At 47.2% G+C, this 21557-nt stretch overlaps 1 protein-coding gene across 35 annotated transcripts in view; it reads left to right on the top strand.

Annotated features, from left to right (window-relative positions):
- Positions 1-21155, top strand: part of TCF7L2 (transcription factor 7 like 2) — a 197337-nt gene extending 176182 nt beyond the window's left edge. For 7 of the 35 annotated variants that reach the window (XM_059398590.1, XM_059398589.1, XM_059398595.1 and 4 more), the window contains 7 exons: positions 5257-5397; positions 5915-6074; positions 6364-6471; positions 11283-11331; positions 11908-11958; positions 13296-13368; positions 18987-21155. In XM_059398590.1, the coding sequence (XP_059254573.1) occupies positions 5257-5397; positions 5915-6074; positions 6364-6471; positions 11283-11331; positions 11908-11958; positions 13296-13368; positions 18987-19407 (1003 nt within the window). In that variant the 3' untranslated portion in view covers positions 19408-21155. Of the gene's footprint in view, positions 1-5256; positions 5398-5914; positions 6075-6363; positions 6472-11282; positions 11332-11907; positions 11959-13295; positions 13369-14055; positions 14130-18986 lie in introns of those variants that run through there. The other 28 variants (XM_059398616.1, XM_059398627.1, XM_059398622.1 and 25 more) reach the window with 11 other exon arrangements.
- Positions 21156-21557: the final 402 nt, after the last annotated feature.

Consider the following 21557-nt stretch of genomic DNA (forward strand, 5'->3'; position numbering starts at 1 on the left):
TTCTCTGTTGCCCTATACTGGGTAAGAACAGAAAGGGTGGAAGTCATTTTAATACTATGTAAAGGAGGGGCGCCTGGGTGGCTCAGTGGGTTAAGCTGCTGCCTTCGGCTCGGGTCATGATCTCAGGGTCTTGGGATCGAGCCCCGCTCTCTGCTCAGCAGGGAGCCTGCTTCCCTCTCTCTCTCTGCTTGCCTCTCTGCCTACTTGTGATCTCTCTCTTAAAAAAAAAAAAAATACTACGTAAAGGAGAGTTTGAGGAAGGGTATGGTCTTTTCAAAATTAGATTCTTTACTGTCAACAAGAAGGGACACCCATGTCCCAACACACACCTCTGGAAAGTAGTACTAACCCAAAGAATTAGAAGGGGAGCCCCCTCCCTGCTCGGCAGGAAGCCTGCTTCTCCCTCTCTCGCTCCTCCTGCTTGTGTTCCCTCTCTCGCCGTGTCTCTCTCTGTCAAATAAATAAAATCTTTTAAAAAGCAGGGGGAGGGAGCCCCATGTGGAATTTTAAGTTGTTTATTAGCCACAGTTTTAAAGAGGTTCAATATCAAGGAGGGAAACCCAGGTGAAATTCTTTTTAAGAAACTGTTTCGTTCAACCTATTGTCAAAATATTCTCATTTTGACATTTAGCACTGTAAAGCAACCGTCAATGAGATTTTACATTCTGTTTTGTACTTTGTTTTTTTTTTTAATCTGGTATGTATTTTACACTTAACAGTACATCTCAATTTGGACTGGCCACATTTCAAGTACTCAAAAGCCACGTGTGGCTGGTGACTACCACACTGGCCTATGTAGCTCTAAGTCTTGGAAAGCTTAAAAAAAAAAAAAAATCATGTGTGCAGAACAGGAATTTGAAAATAACCCATCAAGTAGCCCGCAAAGAATTCCTACACCCAGACAAAGGACAGAATGATGTTTACTTTCCTTAATAGGGGAGGATCTTCAACTTTCTAATTTAAATATTTTGGGTCACAAGCTCCACACTGACTTCTACTTCGTATGAAATATTTTGCTGTGTTTATTTGGATAAAAATGGTGACTTCTTCCTTTAAAAAAAAAAAAAAGTGGTGTGTGCATATGCGTTCATATATCTCTAAGCACATAAATATGTGTGTAATATGCACACACAGATACACCCACTTGTGTGTACCTGGATCTTTCTAATCCCCTGTTCTCCTTTTCCTCCCTCTAATTAATTCTGGCTAATTTTTCAATGAGTGCTAGTTTATTTACAAACTGGTTGGCAGCAGTAGGCTAAAGTAGTCACTAATCGCTCCTAATGATAGTTTTACTTTCTGTTCATCTGATTTTCAGTCAAGTTAATTAAATCGGTGGAGGTTTAGACTTTCCTGATGGGCTACAACAAGTAATCCATTTTGATGATGGCCCATAATTAAATCAGCATGCATTACATGGCAAGGATGCTGTCCCTAGCATCTACCCCCAACCTCCATGGTCTATATGGGAACCCAAGACCAGAGGGAGGGTTGGAGAGATAGGACAAGGCAACCCTTTTTCCTGCTTACAAAACAGTAATGCTGGTGGGGGAAAGAGTAAGAATCCCATTCATGAAGAAAATCAGGCTGTGGTGTACCTCCCATTTGTAATTATACCGTAGAGATCCCAAAATTTTAAAGATCCAGTCCCTACATGGGGTAAAGGATCTCGGTTTCAAAATCCATACCGATATGGGTTACGCGGGAAAATGCCTTTGCATCCTCTTCTCCAGTGAAAAGACGAAGGTTACGTTCATTAACTAATGTCACCACCACCTTGCAAAGCATGGGAACGAATTGGGAGTCTCCGGGATGAGAGCTGCTTCGGAGAGCAGCTCCTAATCCCGCAGCTCGTCTTCCCTGCAAACCAGCATTTATCATACCCCTGATTGTTGTTCATGTTTGTTTATTTGGTGCCTTTGAGAGGTTAAAAGCAGTGAAGGAATTGTCGGATAGGGATTGGGGTTAAGCTTATCGATTGAATTATCATTAGGAGGTTAGCCGATGATTTAGAGGTGGGCAAAGGGGTGGTGGAAAGGAAGGGAACAGTGGGAGGAAAGGTTAGGGGCTCAGGGTGCTGGGGGAGGCCGCCGATTCCCCAGGTAGGCCTTATGAAAGGTAGCTAGTTAAAAAGCGTATACAGCAAATTAAATACATTATTGTGGTAATGGGGCGACAGAAGTATGGGGCTATTATACTTATGGCAGTTATAGGAAATGTAGGCAGCTTGCCCTGTTCCAGAACACCCTTTGATATTCATTCTATTCAGCAGCCGGGGCCAGGACTTCTCAGAATTAAGTGATGGGTCATTATACTTTAAACACCATGGAGAAGCCTAGATTGGCAATTAAACAGCTCTTGCTGACACTCACTTGTGCCACCCTGTGACCCCCTTTAGATTGAGATGTTGGAGCTCCGGGCCCTCAGCCTGCTAAATTGGTGCAAGGCTCTTCTCCTGACGAGAGCGGGCTCTGAAATCTGCCGGCTTCAAAGGGAGCGAGATCATGTATAAACCATAATGTGGGTGCACCGTGGCTCACAAAAAATAAGGCAGGAAGAGATGAAATGTTACCAGTGCAAGGGGGAAAATGAGAGAATAATGACAAACCTAATGCAACTCAAAGCAGGATTGTTGCACGAGGAAAATGCATCCCACTGCTTGTGCATGAAATCAAGGCCGCCAGATGACATCCAGTTAACAGAAACGTGTCAACAGTGAAGTAAAGTGAGAGTGAGCAAGAGAGGAGCCCCTGAGACAGCCAGAAACAAAAATTAGTTGTCCTTAACAAGTTAAGGTTCATCATTATATTCTGGCTCGGAGCCATAAAAGCAGACGGGGGTATATAATGAGCTGCTTAGAATTTTTAGGGTGTTTATCGCATTTCATGAAATAGTTGTCCGCAGAAAGGAATTTCTTGAGCCAAGGTGTGCCTGTACCCCCGCCCCCCCCCCCCCCCCCCCCCCCGCCGACGCCCAACATCCTGGTTCTTTTTCTGCTATACATTCGTCAGACAGATGAGTATGTGTGTAGGCGTGTGAACTTGGAAGTGTTCGTTCCCCGTGGCCTGCACTGGAAATTTGGCCCCACCCCAAAATGTGCTGGAACTGTAGTATCTGCCTGTGGTGTTGGCGGTGGGGGGTGTCCCCCCCCCCCCAATCTACTACCTACACTATACACACGCAGTGTTTCTCTGTCTCTCCCCCCTCCCCCCTTCTCTCTCTCTCTCTCTCTCTCTCTCTCATGTCTGTACACATATTCTCATTCAGCAAGAAGAGAACATATGTATTTGAGGAATGTCAAGCCTTTAAAATTCACAGTAAAAGCTGCCACTCCACCCACCGCTTCACCCAAGGGCTTCCAAGAACACATGTTCTTAACTTCTGTTTCCTCAGAGGCCCTCATGCAGTGGGAAGGAGCAGGGAGTAACATGGGAGCCCAAGTGCCTTCCGAGGGTTTGCTTTTCATTTTCTCAGGGAAAGGGAATGAGCTTGTTTGTTTTTTCTTCCTCTTTTTCTCTTAGACTCTTTCCCTCCCGCCCTCTTTTCTTTCCGTCCTTCCTCTCATACATCCTAAAGGATTTACATGGTTCTTACTAAAAAATCGTGTCATTGTTACCAAACTTTGATACTGGCTTTAATTTGTAAAAGGCAGTGACAGGAGAGAGCCACATCAGGGTGGAATTTCTGAGTCAAATGTCCACTCTGAGTCTGGGCCCCTTTAGAAATCTGTCTTGTGCATTGGTATTTTCTCCATTGATCTACGCAGATTCAGTTAGTTAATTTTTTTTTTTTTTTAACCATTTTCAAGTTCACATTTGCTACATTATTTGGGTGAAATGGAAAATCTTTTCATCTCCAGTCCACATAGGAAAAGAACCTTATAAATTCAGGGTCCTCTTGAAGTCACCCTCAAAATAAGCTCTTACTAGCACCTCCACTGCCCACCAGAACTGGCTGCCTAGAGGGCAGGTCTTCATTCTCTGGATGCTCTTTGGTACTGTTCTGGTTTGGATTTATTAAGAAAGCATCCAGTGCTTGATCTGGTTCTCCTTCCCCCAAAGAGTGCCCACCTGCTCACTTGCCTAACCTGGACAGGTCGGAGCCTGTCCATTTTGTTTCTCTCAGGGTTCTACCCTTTTTGCCCCTCACCCTACTATTCTCTACAGTGGTATGTGTTCTCTTAAGAAGGGTGATTCTTCTAACCCAGTACAACTCCTGGCGACTCCAAGCATATCAGAAAACATGAAAGCTGTCTGTCTGATCCCGTTGTTTGTCACTCCACATGTGGGCCAAGATGAGCATTTTCAAACTAGCTCTTTATGTTCCGGTGAGTTTTCATGGTAGAGAAATGCTAATTCAGGGCCCAAGGGGGTTTTAAAGAACTTCCTTAAAAATGGACTGTATTAGAGGAGAAAACAACCTTTATTCATAGAGTTACCACTTGGATAATCATTTAGAAGGCCTTGGAAGGCATAGGCAGCCTATTAAGTGAACGTAATTTAGGAATACTAGAATTACAGAGCAGGAGAGGGTATATGCATCCGAATTCAAAGCTCCATTTATGTGTGTGTGTATAAAATACAGCTTTTTTTTTTTTCATCTTTCCATAAGTGGGCATAAGCTTATGTAAAATATCTGTGATTTATGAAGAGAACCAGATAGGAAGTATTTGGATTTTCCCCATCTTCCTGCCTCACTTTCTCTCATTCCTGTCAAAACGATGGGGCACACCAGCAAAAGCAAAAGAAAAATTTTATTGTACTCTATCAGCAGAATTTGGCTTAATGCGGCATGTATGGAGTTGTCATAAATGTGTGCTTCAGCCACGTTAATATTTTATTCAGCTGTCCATATGCAACAATAGATTTCACCTTTCATTCTAGAGCTGATTAGAACTTAGGAAATTGTCTTCTTAGATGCCACTAATAATGCCTCAAAAAACAAGTGGACGTGTGATTTCCAGCAGGTAGTCCGAGCCTACTTTTCCGCCCAAGTACATCCGTTGTATTTGTCTTTTGCTAAAGATGTTAAAAATCATAATGTCTCTTGTCAGTAGCAATAATGAAGGGGAAGATTGGCTTTAATGACATTATGAGAATCATTATGTTTAATTTATCACTAATTAATGCTGACAGGTTTCATATGCCTTGGGTTGCTTTCATGTGAGTGTTACGTGCTGGGTTTTTTTTTTTTTTTTTAAATTGTGTGTACACATCCCTCCCCATTCATTCATTTTGATTCTGACGATTTACACAGCTTCCTGTCTTCCAGGTTCCCTCCCCATATGGTCCCACCACATCACACTCTACATACGACCGGCATCCCCCACCCGGCCATAGTCACGCCAACAGTCAAACAGGAATCCTCCCAGAGTGACGTCGGCTCACTCCACAGCTCGTGAGTGTTACTCTTTCGGTCACTTTCTGCTTCCGCATCTTGTCTAGCCTGTTGTTGATCCCGTGGCTGCTGGGTGGTGGCCCTGCCTGTGGCTGGCCATGATACGAGTGCCTCGGGTAGACCTGTGTCCTCAGACAGGCTCGGATTTGCACCCGTGTCCCCACCCCTCACCCACGACTGAACGTTTGGAAGCCTGTCCTGCGAGCGCGAGAGGGAGCAGCCCAGGGGATACTGGCCACGCTGTTCTCCACCCCCCCCCCCCAGCCCCCCGGCTTAGGAAAACAGTGTGCCTGGGACACTCGAGGAAGTGATTGTGAAATCGTTCTCTTCCCCCACACACCTGCTGGGATGTTTTTGTTCCATTTTCCAGGCTGGAGAAGACCCACAGTGGAAGCGTGCTTCTCCTTCAGAACTGCTAGGTTTGGGTGTTGAGCCGCCGGGGGAGCTGGGTTCTCTGGGGAAGTGGGACCTTGCCATTGTTGATGGGGTTGTGTTTGTCTGTTCTGCCTATATCCAGAAAGCATCAGGACTCCAAAAAGGAAGAAGAAAAGAAGAAGCCCCACATAAAGAAACCTCTTAACGCGTTCATGTTGTATATGAAGGAAATGAGGGCAAAGGTCGTGGCAGAGTGCACGTTGAAAGAAAGCGCGGCCATCAACCAGATCCTGGGGCGAAGGGTAGGTCGCTCCTTCGCTGGGAGAAGGGGGATGGATGGACCAGGGTACAGTGGTGGCATGGCACGGTAGCCCTGTCCCTTCAGTCACATGCTGACTTCTTCAGTGCCTTGATGGGAGCGTGACCAGAACGACCTTCTCCACACCCACCGCCATCTTCCCCAAAGTGAGGTTTTGTCTGAGCACTCCTGTGCGAGCCAGGACCCTGCAGAGCCGACCCGCCTGTTAGCCCCAGCCACAGGGTAGTTTGTGATGTTTTGTCTGCCTCTCCCCACCTCTGTGTCCCCTCCAGTGGCACGCACTGTCCAGAGAAGAGCAAGCAAAGTACTACGAGCTGGCCCGGAAGGAGCGACAGCTTCACATGCAACTGTACCCCGGCTGGTCTGCGCGGGACAACTATGTAGGTGTTCATTTTTTCTCAGCACCGGAGTCTGTAGAGACGTGTTGGGGGGATTCCTCTGCCCAAAGGGAGTGCTACCTGCCACCTTAAATCAGGCCTTAGAACCATACACTCTGCGCACTCCTGGGACCAGGAGCCTCCTGTCTGAGCCCCAGTCTGGGAGGTTGGGGGGAGGTTGGGGGAAGGGCGGGGGTCTTCGTCCTGGCTTCCAGCACGGCTCCATCAGCAAGCCAGAGTTCTTCAAGGAGGAGGGAGGAGGGCCGTGTTCTGTTGTTCCAGCTCGGGACTGTGGGGTGGACTTGGGGCTGTGCACGCCTTATTGCCCAAGTGTTCGTAAGGATCCGGCTCTGGGATGTGCCTCAGTCTTCTCAGCAAGGGTTCATGGGGCCTGACAGGGAAGGCCTTGGGTAGCAGTGGAGCGAGTTTAATTCCTCCCAGGCCTTCCAGCAGGGCCTTGGCCCTTACGAGGGAGAAAAGGACCAATTGCCCTGCGCTGTGGTGCAGGACAAGTTGGAAATCTAGTTCCTCCTGAGAGGGGCACGGTGGGAGGACCCTGCGAGCAGCCGGCGGTAGTCTTCCTCTGGTGGGGTGCGGGAAAGGCCTCGGGTCCCCTGAAGGGTCGGGAAAGGGTCCAAGCCACGTGAGGGGTCTTCTAGGGCTCTGTGTTGACTGCAGGATTTGCCTAATTTCCTCCCCAGGGTTTTGGGAGACACGGTGGGATTGTTGCTGTCACTACTCACAGCAGTTTGACGCCCAGGATTGCTGTCCTCGCCTGACCTTGCTCTCCGCTCCCCGTTATTTCTCGTTCCGCATTTTGCCCAATGTCCTTCTGGCTGGCTCTCCTCCCGGTGGAGGACGTGTCTCTTATTTCACCTGATGCTTTTCTTCCAAGGCATTTGGTGTTATAAAGTGATTCTTAACCATTCACTCTCTAGGGTGGTGAAGGCAAAGCTTGCCTTGACTTCAGTGGTGGGCTTCTCCTCCCATATCTGGTCAGTGGCGTGGAGCCGTGGCGGGGCCTTCCTCCCGTGCACGCTCCTGACCTAGCTCTCCTATGGACGTCTGTGGTGAACACGCTCTCTCTGTCCGTGGGTTGAGATCAGTTCAGTTAGTGCTGGTCGCAAGTGTGCCCACACAGTACTAGGGGACTTAGTTGTGACTCTCAAAACTAATCTGCCATCAGGAAGCCACAGACACGGGCGGGAAACTGGGGGTCCCGAGCAGATGCCGTCTTGCACTTGTTCTCACGGTTTCCCATACCTGTCAACCCGTGCTTGCTAGTCTGCTCTTTCCTGTGCAGAGAAGAGGGGTACGGAGAACACAGATCATTGGGCTTCACCCCCACGTCTTCAAACTGCCCCCAGCCGCCGCCCTTTGGGTCTCAGTGGCCTTGGCTGGCCGCACGAGGCTCTGTTCCTCCTGGGAGTTGAAATGGGAATTAGTGCCGGTATCTCTCAGTGGAATGTTTGCTGTGGTCAGGGCCCTTGTCACTCACAGATGGTCATGCACCGGGTCGTAGCTGCTTGGGACCTTTCCATTCGCCCTCAGCATGTGTACATGGGGAAGCCTTTCTTCTGGAATGGAAAGGAAGAAGATGAGAAAGTGAATGCTCTCCCACAGGCTTGCCGCTCACCCCCACCTGACCTCAAGGTGGAGATTTCCAGCAGCAGGCCAGCTCTGTGGCCTCCACATGCATAGCCATCTCGTTTCAGGACACTCTTCTCCTGGCTTCGGGTCAGAAGCTCTTAGAGTTTACCTCCACCTTCTACCTGCTACAGACCTAAGTCTGAGTGATCTAGAATGGTACCACAGAGAGGAATTCTGCTCCCCTATAGATAGTGTATCCCCAACAGACATTTGGGGTCATGGTAGGGCCTTCATGTACAGTTTTGCAGGATGTGCACTGCACAACTCTAGGGAGTGCCATTTACATTATGGCCTGTGTGCATGGTGCCCTCTGGAGTTGTGCAGGGGGAGATCTTCACAAAGATACACAAAGGCCAACTTCGTGTTAGCTTCAAAAGAATGCCGCCACTGACTTGCCCAGGAGTCATTTAGAGAGGCATTGCCCCGGGCTTTCTGTGAAGTGCTTTCTAGGTTTTAGAAGGTCCATGAGACACTTAAAGTGACTTCAGCTCAGCTTCACATTCAGAAGAAGCTCAGTATAATTAGGGGAGCCTCTGACAAGACTGGAGAGAAAGTTTAGAGGTAGATCTAGATGTAGGACTCAAGGAGCTTTATCCCTCATACATGGTGGTCGGACTCCCACCATGGCTCCGTACACGTGAGCGTGAACACACACATGCACTCTGCCTTCCCATCTTCCCTCCCTTTTGTGCCCCAGAAAACGGTCTGTGGAGCCAAGGGTCAGAGTTCAAGGTCTTATGGGTTTGACTGTGCTGCAACCTATCAGGTTTGGGTTTTTGTCTTAGCTGACTCGACATAATTCCTGTACATTACTGTGCTTGTTATAAAGTCCAAAAGATTCTTCTAGGAAAAGTTTTCTGAGCAAACTTCATGTCTCATTCATGTTCCTGCTTTTCCAGTCAAGGGACAATGGAAGCCTTAGTAAAATAGAACAGTCACATTTGGGTTGTTGGACTTGACATCTTCTGGGGGCACAAGAGAAAAGAGTTTGGTCCCATAGTGCTGTCTGGCCCCTGTATTAGAACATTGTTGCTTTTCTAGCTCTTCCAGATTACGTAAAGGACACAAATCCTAAGCCATTGCTTATCTCGAATTCCCCACCCCCTACCACCATATTTGGGCCTTTTCTTTTGTTACATCTAAGGAGAGAAAGGGATGGCTGCCCCCCTTGAGACGTGTGTCCCTCATCACTAAATCGTGTTTATTAAGCTCTTCCTGTCCTTTTCTGATTAAGACACAGTTCCTGTCCTCTGGAAGCCCTTAGTTTAAACAAGCCTATCCTCCGTCACCTCAACTATGTGTCCTAAACCGACAGCTTCCCACGGGGCCTAGAACTTTGAGCTGCCTTTCAGGACATATGGAGGGAGATAGGAGATGGGCGGGCACTGTATTAAAGCGGAAGTGACTGAGAACCCGCTGGCTGTGTGGATGCCAACACTGCCCAGAGTCACCACGGTTTGGGGGGCCCCACTGAGTGTTCACTCAGGCGCCTAAATAAACTGAAACTAGCCCTTCCTGCCTTTTCCTAGATGGCCAGGCAGCACTTCGCTGCTCCCCAGGAAAGGCACAAACATGAAGACAGGCTGCCGAGGCTCATGAGAGGGCCCCATGAACTCCTTTTATTTTATTATTTTATTTTTACATTGTCTATCAAGGGCGCGCTCGGGTGTCTCAGTCAGTTAAGCTTCTGAGTCTTGGTTTCAGCTCAGAGCGTGATCTCAGGGCTGTGAGATCGAGCCCTGTGTCGGGTGAGCCTGCTGAAGATTCTGTCTCCCTCTTCCCCTCCCCCTGCTCACACACGTGTGGGCACACACACACTCAAATAATCTTTAAATTGTTTATCAAGGAGTAGAATATGTCTCTCAAAGTTTCAAACTCAAGGCCAAGACAAACTTCCCAAATGGTATGGGCCCAAGTTCTGAGAGAAAAAAGGGGCTTTCTTTGAGCCCTTGGATGGAGCTAAAACCGTGGCATCTCCACCGTGAGGTTCTCATCTTTACAGGGCCTTAGGGGTTGTCAAGTTGACCACCTGTCATTCTTGTTTTTCCCTCCTGAGTTCATGTCCACATACCATGAGAACTTTAGGCAGAGATAATATTTAGATGTTCAGAAACAGACGTGTAGGCTAGTCCTTTCATTTGTGATACTGCATATGTTCCCACCATCTGACCCAGAAGGATGGGACCAGCCCTGACGAGCTGAGAACTAGTTTCAGATCTGTGGGGATGCAGTCAGCTCTAAAGAGCTCAGCCCTGTTCCCATGCCACATCCCCAGTCACGAGCAGATAGTACAGGTACAGGTTGGAGAATGTCAATGACCTTATGCGATCCATCCCCTGTAATCAATTAAAAACCTTCCACAGAGAGCAAGGGGTTAAATATGCAGGCAGCACAGCCTAGTAGGTAAGGTCTGTGGAACCAAGACCTCCTGGGTTCCCATCCTGGCCCCAGCATTTGCTAACTGTGTGATCTCAGCTAACAAACCCTCTCTGACTGAGTTTTCTTCTCTGTAGAATTAGAATGGTGATAGTCCCTGTTGTATGGGATTGTGTGAGGGATAAACAAGTCAGTGGGGATAGCGTACTTAGAATCAGGCCTGGTGCGTAGTATGTGGTCAGTAAACGTTAGCTGTTGTTACTAGTATAGCCCCAGTTAAAGCTTTTGGTTTTTAATTGAGTAGAAGGACCTTTTGTCCTTAAAAAGATTTGTGTGGAACAAGGGTGGGGGATGGGGGGTGATTTTCTTAGTCCACATGGCCATCTCCACAGTCATTTGTCTTTGGGCTCTTGGTCCACCCCCAACCCTGTCTCTCCACACCTCCCTAAATCTTCCTTCATCAGCTCTCTTCTTCCGTTTATGGAATCAGATGCTCTGGGTCGGGTTTGAGTTTGGACAGAGGTGTGTGGGAAAAGAGATCTTTCCTTCATCCCCCGCTGACCCCTTCTCTTCCCCCTTGCTGAGTGTGTGTCCCTCCAGCTGGAGCACGACTAAAGGGCATTTGGATTGGGGCGGCAGCGGGGGGGCTCAGAGACATTCTGGGAGCCATGGGTGTGGACGGAGACAGCGGTGAGCTCCCCGTCCTGCCTTCTCCTTCCAGGGGACCCAGATGCCCTCCTCCCATCTGTTTTCTGAAATAATTTCTTGTGTTTCCTCTATTCATCTAGGGGAAGAAGAAGAAGAGGAAAAGGGACAAGCAGCCTGGAGAGACCAATGGTAAGTTGGAGGAAGGAGGAAGGAGCGGAACTCTGAGGACCACTCTCGAACCTTAGATTCCTCTCTGGGGGAGGCAGGAGGAATTCAAGGCCAGGACATTGTGGGGAACCCATCCTAGCCAGCCTTTTTGTGTATGCATTTTAATTAATTGCTTCACGACTGTCCTTTTAAAGCTAGTAACATTCATTGTTGCATGAAAAGCACATTGTAATTCTAGTGGAATGTGTTTTTAAATAACCACAGAGCCTGGAACAGGAGGGGTGGTAGGCATGCCTATGCGGGATTTATGCAGTCTGCTTATTTTGTCTATGTCTTGTAGGGATGAGGAAGGGGCCGGGGGAGTAGGCGGGGTGTGTGCGAGTGTTTGATATTAACTGGGCTGTTCCTGAATGTTCTGATGCATGCCTTTACAGTGGTAAATTGCACCCAATTTAAATTAAGGAGGTTTGTCATTCTCTAGGAGAAATTAGAAATACTGCATAGGCAATACCAGAAGGTCCCCTTGGAGAAGGCCAGGCTTTTACAAACGACAACAAAAATTTTGAAGGCTTTGTATAATTTGTTCTTTTTTTTCAGAACACAGCGAATGTTTCCTAAATCCTTGCCTTTCACTTCCTCCGATTACAGGTGCTAATGTCATTTTGAGTCATTAAAATAGTCGATAAACTGTTTTTTTTAATTTTTCTTGCCATTATAGTTTTATTAACATTAAACACGTATGACATTTGAACATCCTTTAAAATGACCATCTACACGGTTTCGTATGTTTCGGTAGATTTTTTTTCAGTTGCTTTTGTTTTTGTTTTTTGTTTTTTGTTTTTTGTTTTGTTTTTTAATTTACTTTAACTTTCACTTTGTTTATTTATTTATTTTCCCCATAACAGTTGTTTAAGCAGTGATGACAGTGACTTAGTGTTGAACTAACTGTGCAAATTGAATATGCAGTATTTCTTTAAAAGAGACTGGTTAAAAAAACAAAACAAAACAAAACAAAAAAACAAGCAAAAACCAACCAAAGTGGAAGGAATTCAGTAATAAACCTCCTTAATCTAATGGCATTTTCCGTTGCTCCCACTAAGTTTCCTCACGCAAGCATGCATCCGCACGCAGTAGAATTATTTTCTCCTTTGCTTTTTTTTTAATTTTAGTTTTTTTCTTCCTTTTGCTTTTCTGCTCCTAATTTGCAAATCCACTAGATTTTACTGACTGTACCTGCTTAAAAGCTGCTATGAGCTTCTGACTAACCCTGACCAGCTGGCTCATTCACACTGCCTGTTCACCTTCATCTGTTTTCCTGTTAGTAGTCATGAAAATCGGTTTAAAAGAAAAAGAAAGAAAAACATTTCAAAAGCTGCAATATCCCAGTACCACAATCCCCTTTTCTTTCTTTATTTCTTTCTGTTTTGTTTCATTTTGTTATTTTTATTTGTAGTTTTTTTTTCCTTTGTTTAAACTGTTGTACTCTGAGAAGGAAAAAGCATGTTACAAACCTAATTCCCTCCTTCGCTTTATTTTCTTCTTTAAGAAAAACCAATTGAGAGAGAGCTAGGGGAAAAAAAAAAAAAAAAGGAAAGAAAGAAAGAGCAAAGCAGAACCAAAAGAAGAAAAATACTATTTAAAATTTAGTTTTTTCAGTATCTGACTTCCCTTTATCCGCTCAAAACGAATCGGAGAGACAGTCCTTAAAGAAGGGATACTGCAGCTTTATTTGCAACAGCTAATTTCACCAGTTGAATAAGAATGTGATTTTTTTTTTTACCTTTTTTTTTCTTTTTAATTAAAGAAAGTTAAAAATCGAAAGTCGCTATTTTGTAATTAGTAACCAGGTCATTGATTTATTCCCTTTTTTATTTTTATTTTTTTCTTATTTGTATCTTTCTCTCCCCCCCCCCCCTCTCCCTCTCTCTCCCTCTCTCTCTCCCACGTCCTCCTCCTCTGCTCGCTTCTCTCTTGAACTCATTCAGACCTGAGCGCTCCTAAGAAATGCCGAGCGCGCTTTGGCCTTGATCAACAGAATAACTGGTGCGGCCCTTGCAGGTGTGTATAGATTTCCCAGATTCGCTGTGCTGGTCTGCAGCTGGTCTCTTCGGTCCTTCCCCCCTTCTCTGGCCTGTTGCTTTATAGCTCTGTGTGTGGATCTTAGGAGACATGAGGGCACGGGACACTGCTCTGTGAGGGATGTGCTTGTCCTCCCCGCTGCTGCTAGCCAAAAATGCCACTGTAAAACAGCATCATTTGTGCCTCCTCGGGTCAGCGACAGCCAGCCCCAGCGCGCCCCCTCCCAGGGAACGTTGCCTGCTAACCCCCTTCCTCATGACCGCCCAGGATGGGGCTCAGTGACATCCATCGTAATCCTGGCCTAGGTAGAAGCAAACAACAACGTCACCTTCTCCCCTCCTTCTCTCTTCTATTTTTTAATTTATTTTTCCTTGTTGTTTTTTGGTTTCTGGTTGTTGTTTTTTTGGTTTTGGTTTTTTTGTTTTTTGGGTTTTTTTTGTTTGTTTGTTTTTGTTTTGTTTTTTTGGTGCGTGTTTTATCATTTTGTTTTTATTTTTTTCCTTTTGCCTCATAGAAGTCTTTTCCTTTCATGTCCTTGGTGAGGGAAGACAGTCAAAGAGAGCCGAGGTCCTAGAGAAGACGAGTCAGCAGTAGCTGAGATTTCACAGCAAACTGAGCATGACCCACCATTGTGTTGTATTTTTTGTGTTTACCTTATGCTAACAGATGCAAATACTCCAAAGAAGTGTCGGGCACTGTTCGGGCTTGACCGACAGACTTTATGGTGCAAACCGTGCAGGTATATGACCACTGTGAGGCCTTTGGGAAAATCAAAGCACTCTGTCCTTCTGCTACCTCAGTGTGTCGATATATTTTGACCTCGTTCCCATCTACTTCCCTACCGGCATCAATGACTAATGATCCTCATCCTTCAAAATTTCCTTGCTAATTTTATGCTGTATCCTGTCCCCGCTTTCTCTTTCTCTCTTTCCCCCTCGCTCTTACGAGTTACATACCCAGATCCCCGGTGGTAGGACTGAGACCACCCCCTCTCCCGGCCAGGAATGGGCACTTACCCTTTTGCTTTGCAAGCCAGCATCCTGGACGGGCCCAGTCCGTGGCGTGTATTGAGCTTAGATAGAGCCACCGGTGCCAAAGGTTTGAAGGAGCTAAAAACTTGGCAGCAAGAGCCGTCCCTGCGCACTTGAGAGTCAAGACACTTGGAGAAGGGCTCTGGGGCAGTCGTTTTTTGGTTCTGTTCTGTTTCATTTTTCTTTTATGTTTAAAACCCACATGTCTCTGGACAGAGGAGCCTGGTTAGCTGACATTGTTTTACAGTGCTGCAACGAAGCGTGGCATTGAACGGCACGCACCAGCTGAAGGGGTGCGGGCAGTGCGTTGTGCAGTCCCGTATTGTAGCGTGGCTAGCCTGCGGAAATGCACACATGTATCGTATGTGTTTAGAGAGAGAGCGAGAGAGAGAGAGAGAGAGAGAGAGATTGAGAGCATTGCTTCCAGAATGAACTCGAAGAGTCCAAATTGAACACCCCCGTTCCACCTGCAGGTTTCCATCCAACCTGTAATTTCAGGGAAGGTGTAGGGTACTTCCTTCTTGGTGGAGGGATGCCAACTCGTTCCTGTCTCATTTCCTTTCCTTTAATGACCACCTTTGGTTAAATTTGTTGTTTCTTTGTTCTGATACAAGCAGTCTTTGAATTTGGAATATTATGATGGTAGGTATCTCAACACCCCCCGAACACGCCTCCCTGTTTGTAGTGCCTCCTTGTCGCGTGTCCCTCTCCTTCATGCCTTTGCCATGTGTTCCGTGTTTAGACGTTAGATCAGATGTCCATCCCATCACGTGCATGCCCACGAGTCTCCCGTGTCTCTTCCCCTCCCCCGGTGCCTTACGAGGGATGGGCCGAGTTGGCCTCAAGTTCCAGACGTTTAGGGGAGAGAGGGCCCGAGCGTCTTTACTGAGAGAGAACTCCACAGACAACCCTCTGGGCCCTCTGAGTGAGGGTTCCAGGCCTGGAGAGAGATCCTCCAGCCGTTCGTTCTGTGAGACGGCAGTGTTCATGGAGGTGACAAATACCCTTCCTGCACAATCCCGGGGTCTTCTCTGTGCCCCAGAGTAGAGTTTCCTGCAGAGGTGGATGAAGAATGTTAGGGATTAGAGTAAGGCAGACCCAGGGAGGACAGGTCTAGGCAGTGAGTTTGTGGCAGAATCTTCTCGGTGCTGAGGAGGAAGATGATTGGCTGCAGAGTCCTGGTCTGAGGTGCCCTGCCGTGCTGAAGGGTTTCTCTAATCGCAGGGCTCCCTCCCAAGCCGGTTTCTCACCATCTCTAGAAATGGGTGGCTGAGACCATTGTGCCCACTTGCATATGGTGTGTTGCCAGATTGCTGTCTATTTTATCAGGGGGTGGTGAGCGGTGGTGGTTTAGGAACCCCCCCCCCCTTTTTTGTTTGTTACAGAAACAGTTGCTTCAAGTTAGACTTGACTTTTTTTTTTCTGAAAGTGACTGTTCCTAACATTGACCGGGATGGACATCCCTCTCAGACACAGCCTGAACATCGTTTCAAGCCAGGGTGTGGGGTCTGCCTCAGGGGCCAGAGGTTTCAGGACATTTTTACCACAAAAAAAACACCAAAAGCAAAGACCAAAATCCTTGTAGCTGCCTCATAAACATGATTTTCCAAAAGCGCAGCTCCGAAGAGCCGGCAGTCAGCGGGGCGGGCTGCAGTCCCTTGTCACTCCTCAGCATTCTTCCCACCGTGACACTGTTAGAACTTTCTCGGTGGCCACTTTGATTCTGCGTGGGGTGTTTCTCAGACCCTGAAAGCATCAGCAGATGCATTTGAGCTCACTCCCAAACAGGATCAGGAAGAACCCTTGGTTATCCTTCCAGAATAAATCCATGGGGAGCTAGAAGTGGAATTTTCAGAGGCCGCCCCTTGGTTGGAGATGGAGCCTGGGTGGGGGAGGGTAAGCGGCTGGGTTTTGCCCCTTTTTCCCTCAACTTTTCCTCTTTGCCAGGATCTGGCTTGATGCTAAATCAATAGGACAAAATGTTCCTTTAAAAAAACGGAAAGCAGTTACAAAATGAGGCATTTTCTGGCCCGTCAGAAGTGTGTGTGTGTGTTCCAGCTGCCTTTCGCTTGGCCACCTGTTAGAAGGAGTGTCTCGCTGTCCTTCATGATCTTCATGTCCCGTGTTCAAAATGCTTCCACTCATCCCCTCGACGTGGAAACCTCTGTGTCATCAGGAGGGCGGGTGGGTGAGGGGACCGGCAGGCGCGTTCCTAGCCAATCAGGACTCCTTGCTCGCTACACAGGGTTTCTAATTTTATTTGACATTTGAGGACATTTTAACAAGATTCTGTTTTGAGCCCACCAAGTTGCTTTCCCATCTTTTTACTCTGCCCTAATATAGCATGGAATGCTGCTTGACGTCACTCCCCTGTTTTCCTGTTTCTCCCTCTCTCTCCCCCCCCCCCCCCCCCCCCCCGCACCCTCTCCTTTGTCCTTGTGGCTCTCACTTTCGCTTACGCCCTGCCCCCATCCCCACCCCTCCCTTCTCCCATTTTTTAAAACGCATGGACATCTTCGTTTTTTAAGCATGTTTTGATCTGCAGGCCAAGGTGGTTTAAAACTCTGAGAGGCTTCATTATGTATGTTGGTTTCTGGGATGGCAGCAGAACCCTCAGTCTGTTTCAAGCTATCCCAGAGGAGAAAAGGAACCTTTCCAAAATGAAAGTGAGGGGGGCTGCCCTTGCACCCCTAGAGTTCCTTTCCACCCAGAGGGGGATCAGGTAGACCCTGAGGCCTCCACCCCGTGGGTCTCCTCCTCTGGGAGGCCGGGAAGGCCAAGCATGTTCCCACCCCTCCCTCCTGCCATCTTGCTGAGTCCACACCGCACGCACCGAGGGGCATGCGCAGAGACCTCTGGGGCACAGACCCAAGGAGGAACTCCTCACACGCCCTTCCTTTCAAAGCCCAATGACATCTGACACCAGGCAGCATCTTCCTGCTTTCTAGGGATGGGAAGCCAGCCGGCGCTTACACACTTGTTTTTAGACAGAGTGTTATCAGTCATGGTTTTAACTGGATTCAAGGGCTCCTTAGGACAGCACATTCCCTAGATCTGCATTATTTTTATTGCATGAGTGGGGTTGAGTCCCAGGATCCCCTTTCCTACCAAATATCATCCCCACCGGACTGGGATTCATAGTAGGAGAAGCTTTGAGGTCATATGCTCAATTTCTTGAATCGATTTCCCCAACCTCTGATGATAAGCAAGAAAGTCTCTGAAAGTCTCATTCCTATTTCTTATGTAAACGGGAAGTGTGGAGGGGAGACTTGGGGTTTGGTGCAGGGCAAACTTAGTCTTTCCGGCTTAAACACGAATCCACGATGACCCAACCCCACCAGGTCCATGCTGTGGTGTCCCCCCCGCCCCCGCACTTCTTCTTCGTCGTCACTTCCTTGTGACACCCTGCGCCCTCCATTCACTGGCCTCGGCACAGTGACCAGGACAAGGCGCCCTCCATCCCATGCTCACTGTCTCTCCTTCCAGCCTTGTCACTCTGGGGTGGGGGAGGGGAAGACCCCAAATCTTTAAAAAACAAAACAAAAACCCCCGCAAAAAAATGAAGTTTGAATCATAATTTAATCCACAACCTGCAGGCCATACAACCAGTTATTCTTGTTCCTTTGGATCATTTTCTGTTTTTCTTATTCTCCCCCTCCCGCCTTCGTTTATCCTCTTCTACCTGTTTTTGGTGGTTTTTTTTTTCTTTTCGTTTTTGTTTTCGTTTTATTTTTTATTTTTGTTTTGGTTTTTAATTTCTTTTGTTTTACTTTTGTTCCCCCCTTCCCCCACCCCCCACCCCTGACTCTCTCCTGATTCTCACCTCTCTTGATTTGGTGTGGTTCTTAACAGACAAAGCCCGTAAGCTTTCTGGGCGCCGGCAGCCTGGTGGTGGCCGTGGTGGTGGCATTGGTGGTGGTGGTGGTGGTGGTCGGTGGTGGTGGTGGCGGTTGGTGGTGGTGGTGGCAGTCGGTGGTGGTGGTGGCGGTGGTCTGAAGACCTCTAAGCCTCTTGCTGGCACTGCCTTCAGCTCTGTGGGCTCAACAGTCAGCCTTCTGAGAGTTTCATATGGTGGGATAGGAGGCGCCTGGGGAAGGAGCTGTCTTTCTCTTTTCACACACACACACACACACACAGGCCACTGGGAGTGGCGGCGGGGACAGAGGGGACATGTGATGGGCTAGCCAGGGAGTGTCAAAGCCGAAAGAGCGAGAACACTCTTCTCAGTCGATGTCGGCATGGATGCAGCCGCTTCCTGGCAAACAGGTGCTGCCTCCTCCAGTCGGCTCACTGGTATCTGGGCCGGGGTGGGGGCGCCGGGGTGTAGTGGGGCAGGGGGAGCAGGTAGGTGGGGGGCCTGGTCCTCGGCTCCTACAGCTCCTGCAGCGTGGGTCCCCAGAGCAGGCTGAGACGGGGGCGACAGCCAAGTGAGCCCGGCACCCTGGCCACGGGCCATGCCGGTTCTGGGGGCAGAGGTGACTTCGACTTGGCTCTGAGCATTAGATAACTCTCTCCCTTGGCATCTTTGCCCTTTATTCACAGATAACTCTCTCCCCCTGTTTCTAGGAGAAAAAAAAAGTGCGTTCGCTACATACAAGGTGAAGGCAGCTGCCTCAGTCCACCCTCTTCAGATGGAAGCTTACTAGACTCGCCTCCTCCCTCCCCCAACCTGCTAGGCTCCCCTCCCCAAGACGCCAAGTCACAGACTGAGCAGACCCAGCCTCTCTCGCTGTCCCTGAAGCCCGATCCCCTGGCCCACCTGTCCATGATGCCTCCGCCGCCTGCCCTCCTGCTTGCCGAGGCCGCCCACGGCAAGGCCCCCGCCCTCTGTCCCAACGGGGCCCTGGACCTGCCTCGCGCCGCCCTGCAGCCGCCCAGCCTGTCCTCCTCTCTTGCGCAGCCGTCAACATCCTCCTTACATTCCCACAACTCTCTGGCCGGGCCCCAGCCCCAGCCGCTGTCCCTCGTGACCAAGTCGTTAGAATAGCTTTAGCTTCGTGAGCCCCGCCCTGGTCGGTTTGCGTCGTGTTGCCGTTTTTGCTTTTCTTTGTCCCCCCCCCCCCCCCCCCCCCCCCCCCCCCCACCCCCTCACCCCTCGGAAAGGTTTTGTTTTGTACTCTTAATTTTGTGCCACGTGGCTACATTAGTTGATGTTTATGGAGTTCATTGGTCAATATTTGACCCATTCTTATTTCAATTTCTCCTTTTAAATATGTAGATGAGAGAAGAACCTCATGATTCTACCAAAATTTTTATCAACAGCTGTTTAAAGTCTTTGTAGCGTTTAAAAAATATATATATATACATAACTGTTATGTAGTTCGGATAGCTTAGTTTTAAAAGACTGATTAAAAAACAAAAAGGAAAAAAAAAAAAAGAAGCAATTTTGAAGCAGCCCTCCAGAAGGAGTTGGTTCTGTATTATTTGTATTAAATACGAGCTTGCGAACCAATCATTTTACATCTGGTTTTTAAACCATAAGGGCACGACGAATGCAGTGCCATATTCCTTTTTTTTTTCTCTGTGTGAAACAACTTTAATTGTGATGTTACTTGTTATTGTTTAAATGTACAGAAACAAAGGGTTAAATGTGTTAATATACCTTGTTCCATGGTGTTGTTCTTTTGGGGGGAGGGGGATGCTACTCAGCAATTAATGGAATCACAACGCTGTTGGACCAGTAGTATTTATTGCTTTAGAGATTGCTTGTCGAACCTGTACGTTGTCCCTTTTAAGATATGTTTTACTTTTTCTTGAAACTGTATAAAGTTTTTTTTCCCCTTAGCATAAGCATCTTATATATAACAACTCATTTGTACAAGGTTTTTAAGTTTATATATAAAATGTGTATATATATTTTTTTGTTTCTCTTTTTGACTTTTTTTTTTTTTGGCTGTATGAAACCCAGATGCCGCCAAATGGACATTACTAGTTGCATTAAAGGATCGGTAGCATTAACGAAAGTTGCTTTAAAAGCCATTATGTAAAACAAGACTTGAAAATTAGCAAGGGAATTTTAGCGAGATGCTGTGTGAGCAGCCGTGGGAACCAACCCTGTTTCTCCTTTGAACCATAGTCGGCAGCTCTGTACCCTTAGGACATGGCCTGACTGTGTGCAGAACTTTATGTGCCAAAATTCTCAGTGACTTTAGCTTTCTCCCTCTTTTTGATGCTGTAATTTTTGTTCATCATGTTTTGCTGTGATGTTACATAGGTAGATTTGTATGTAGTTTTAATGTCACTTATAACAAGATGTGTTTGGTAGCAGATTGTCCAGAAAGCATTTTAAATGAAGAGGTATAAACCCTTAGGGGCCAAAATTCTGTATATTAGATTACTCTTAAAGGAAAAACCAGCTGCCGCTTTTATGTACACGTATGACATACAAGTAGGTGGCAAACTTTACAAATAAAAAAAAAAAAACCTAGGCATGTTGATGTTGCAAAATGCTGTATAAAGCTGAAACCCGTTCATTCAGTGCCATTGTAGTTGACATGAAGCGATTGTAAAACTGTCTCCAATTTTTCTCTGGTTTATTAAAATGCTAACTATAACATTTTTTGTGAATACTTTGAATGTTTCCTAACAGTTGTGATGTTACTGTTCCGTTTTATGCTCTTACTCCAATTTCATTTTTAATGGTTTGGAAGCCATTTTTGTAATGAATAAATGTTCATGCTGTACAGTATCTGTAGCATGCCGTTCTGGATTAATAAAAGCAACTTAGTATGTGCAGATCAAGGCTGGTCAATTGTTTCTGTGATTTGGGTTTTCTACCCTGGGGGAAGCTTCCCCCGCCTTCTCGCCAGAGGACCATCTTCCCTGAGCTGAAACTTGAGGCCAAACCGTGGGGCTGGAGTGGGTGGTGGGTTAGGATGTGGACATCAGAAAGTGTTCTTGCCCTCTTTTCAGGGGTCGGTCTGTTGTCTTTTTTTCTCTCATTTGCCATGCCAAAATTTATACCTGTGTACCAACTTAGTTCATTTCTATTTTATTTATTTATTTTTAAAGATTTTTATTTTCCGGCTTAGTTCATTTCTGAAAGCAGAGCACAGTGATAGTCCATGTCCCGCTTCTGACTAGAAGTCAGTCATCTGGGAGACCTAAGCTGTCGTCCTTACGGGATCCAGCTTCAGA

Source organism: Mustela nigripes, chromosome 4, assembly GCF_022355385.1.
Source record: "Mustela nigripes isolate SB6536 chromosome 4, MUSNIG.SB6536, whole genome shotgun sequence".
In the NCBI taxonomy this organism is placed as follows: Eukaryota; Metazoa; Chordata; class Mammalia; order Carnivora; family Mustelidae; genus Mustela; species Mustela nigripes.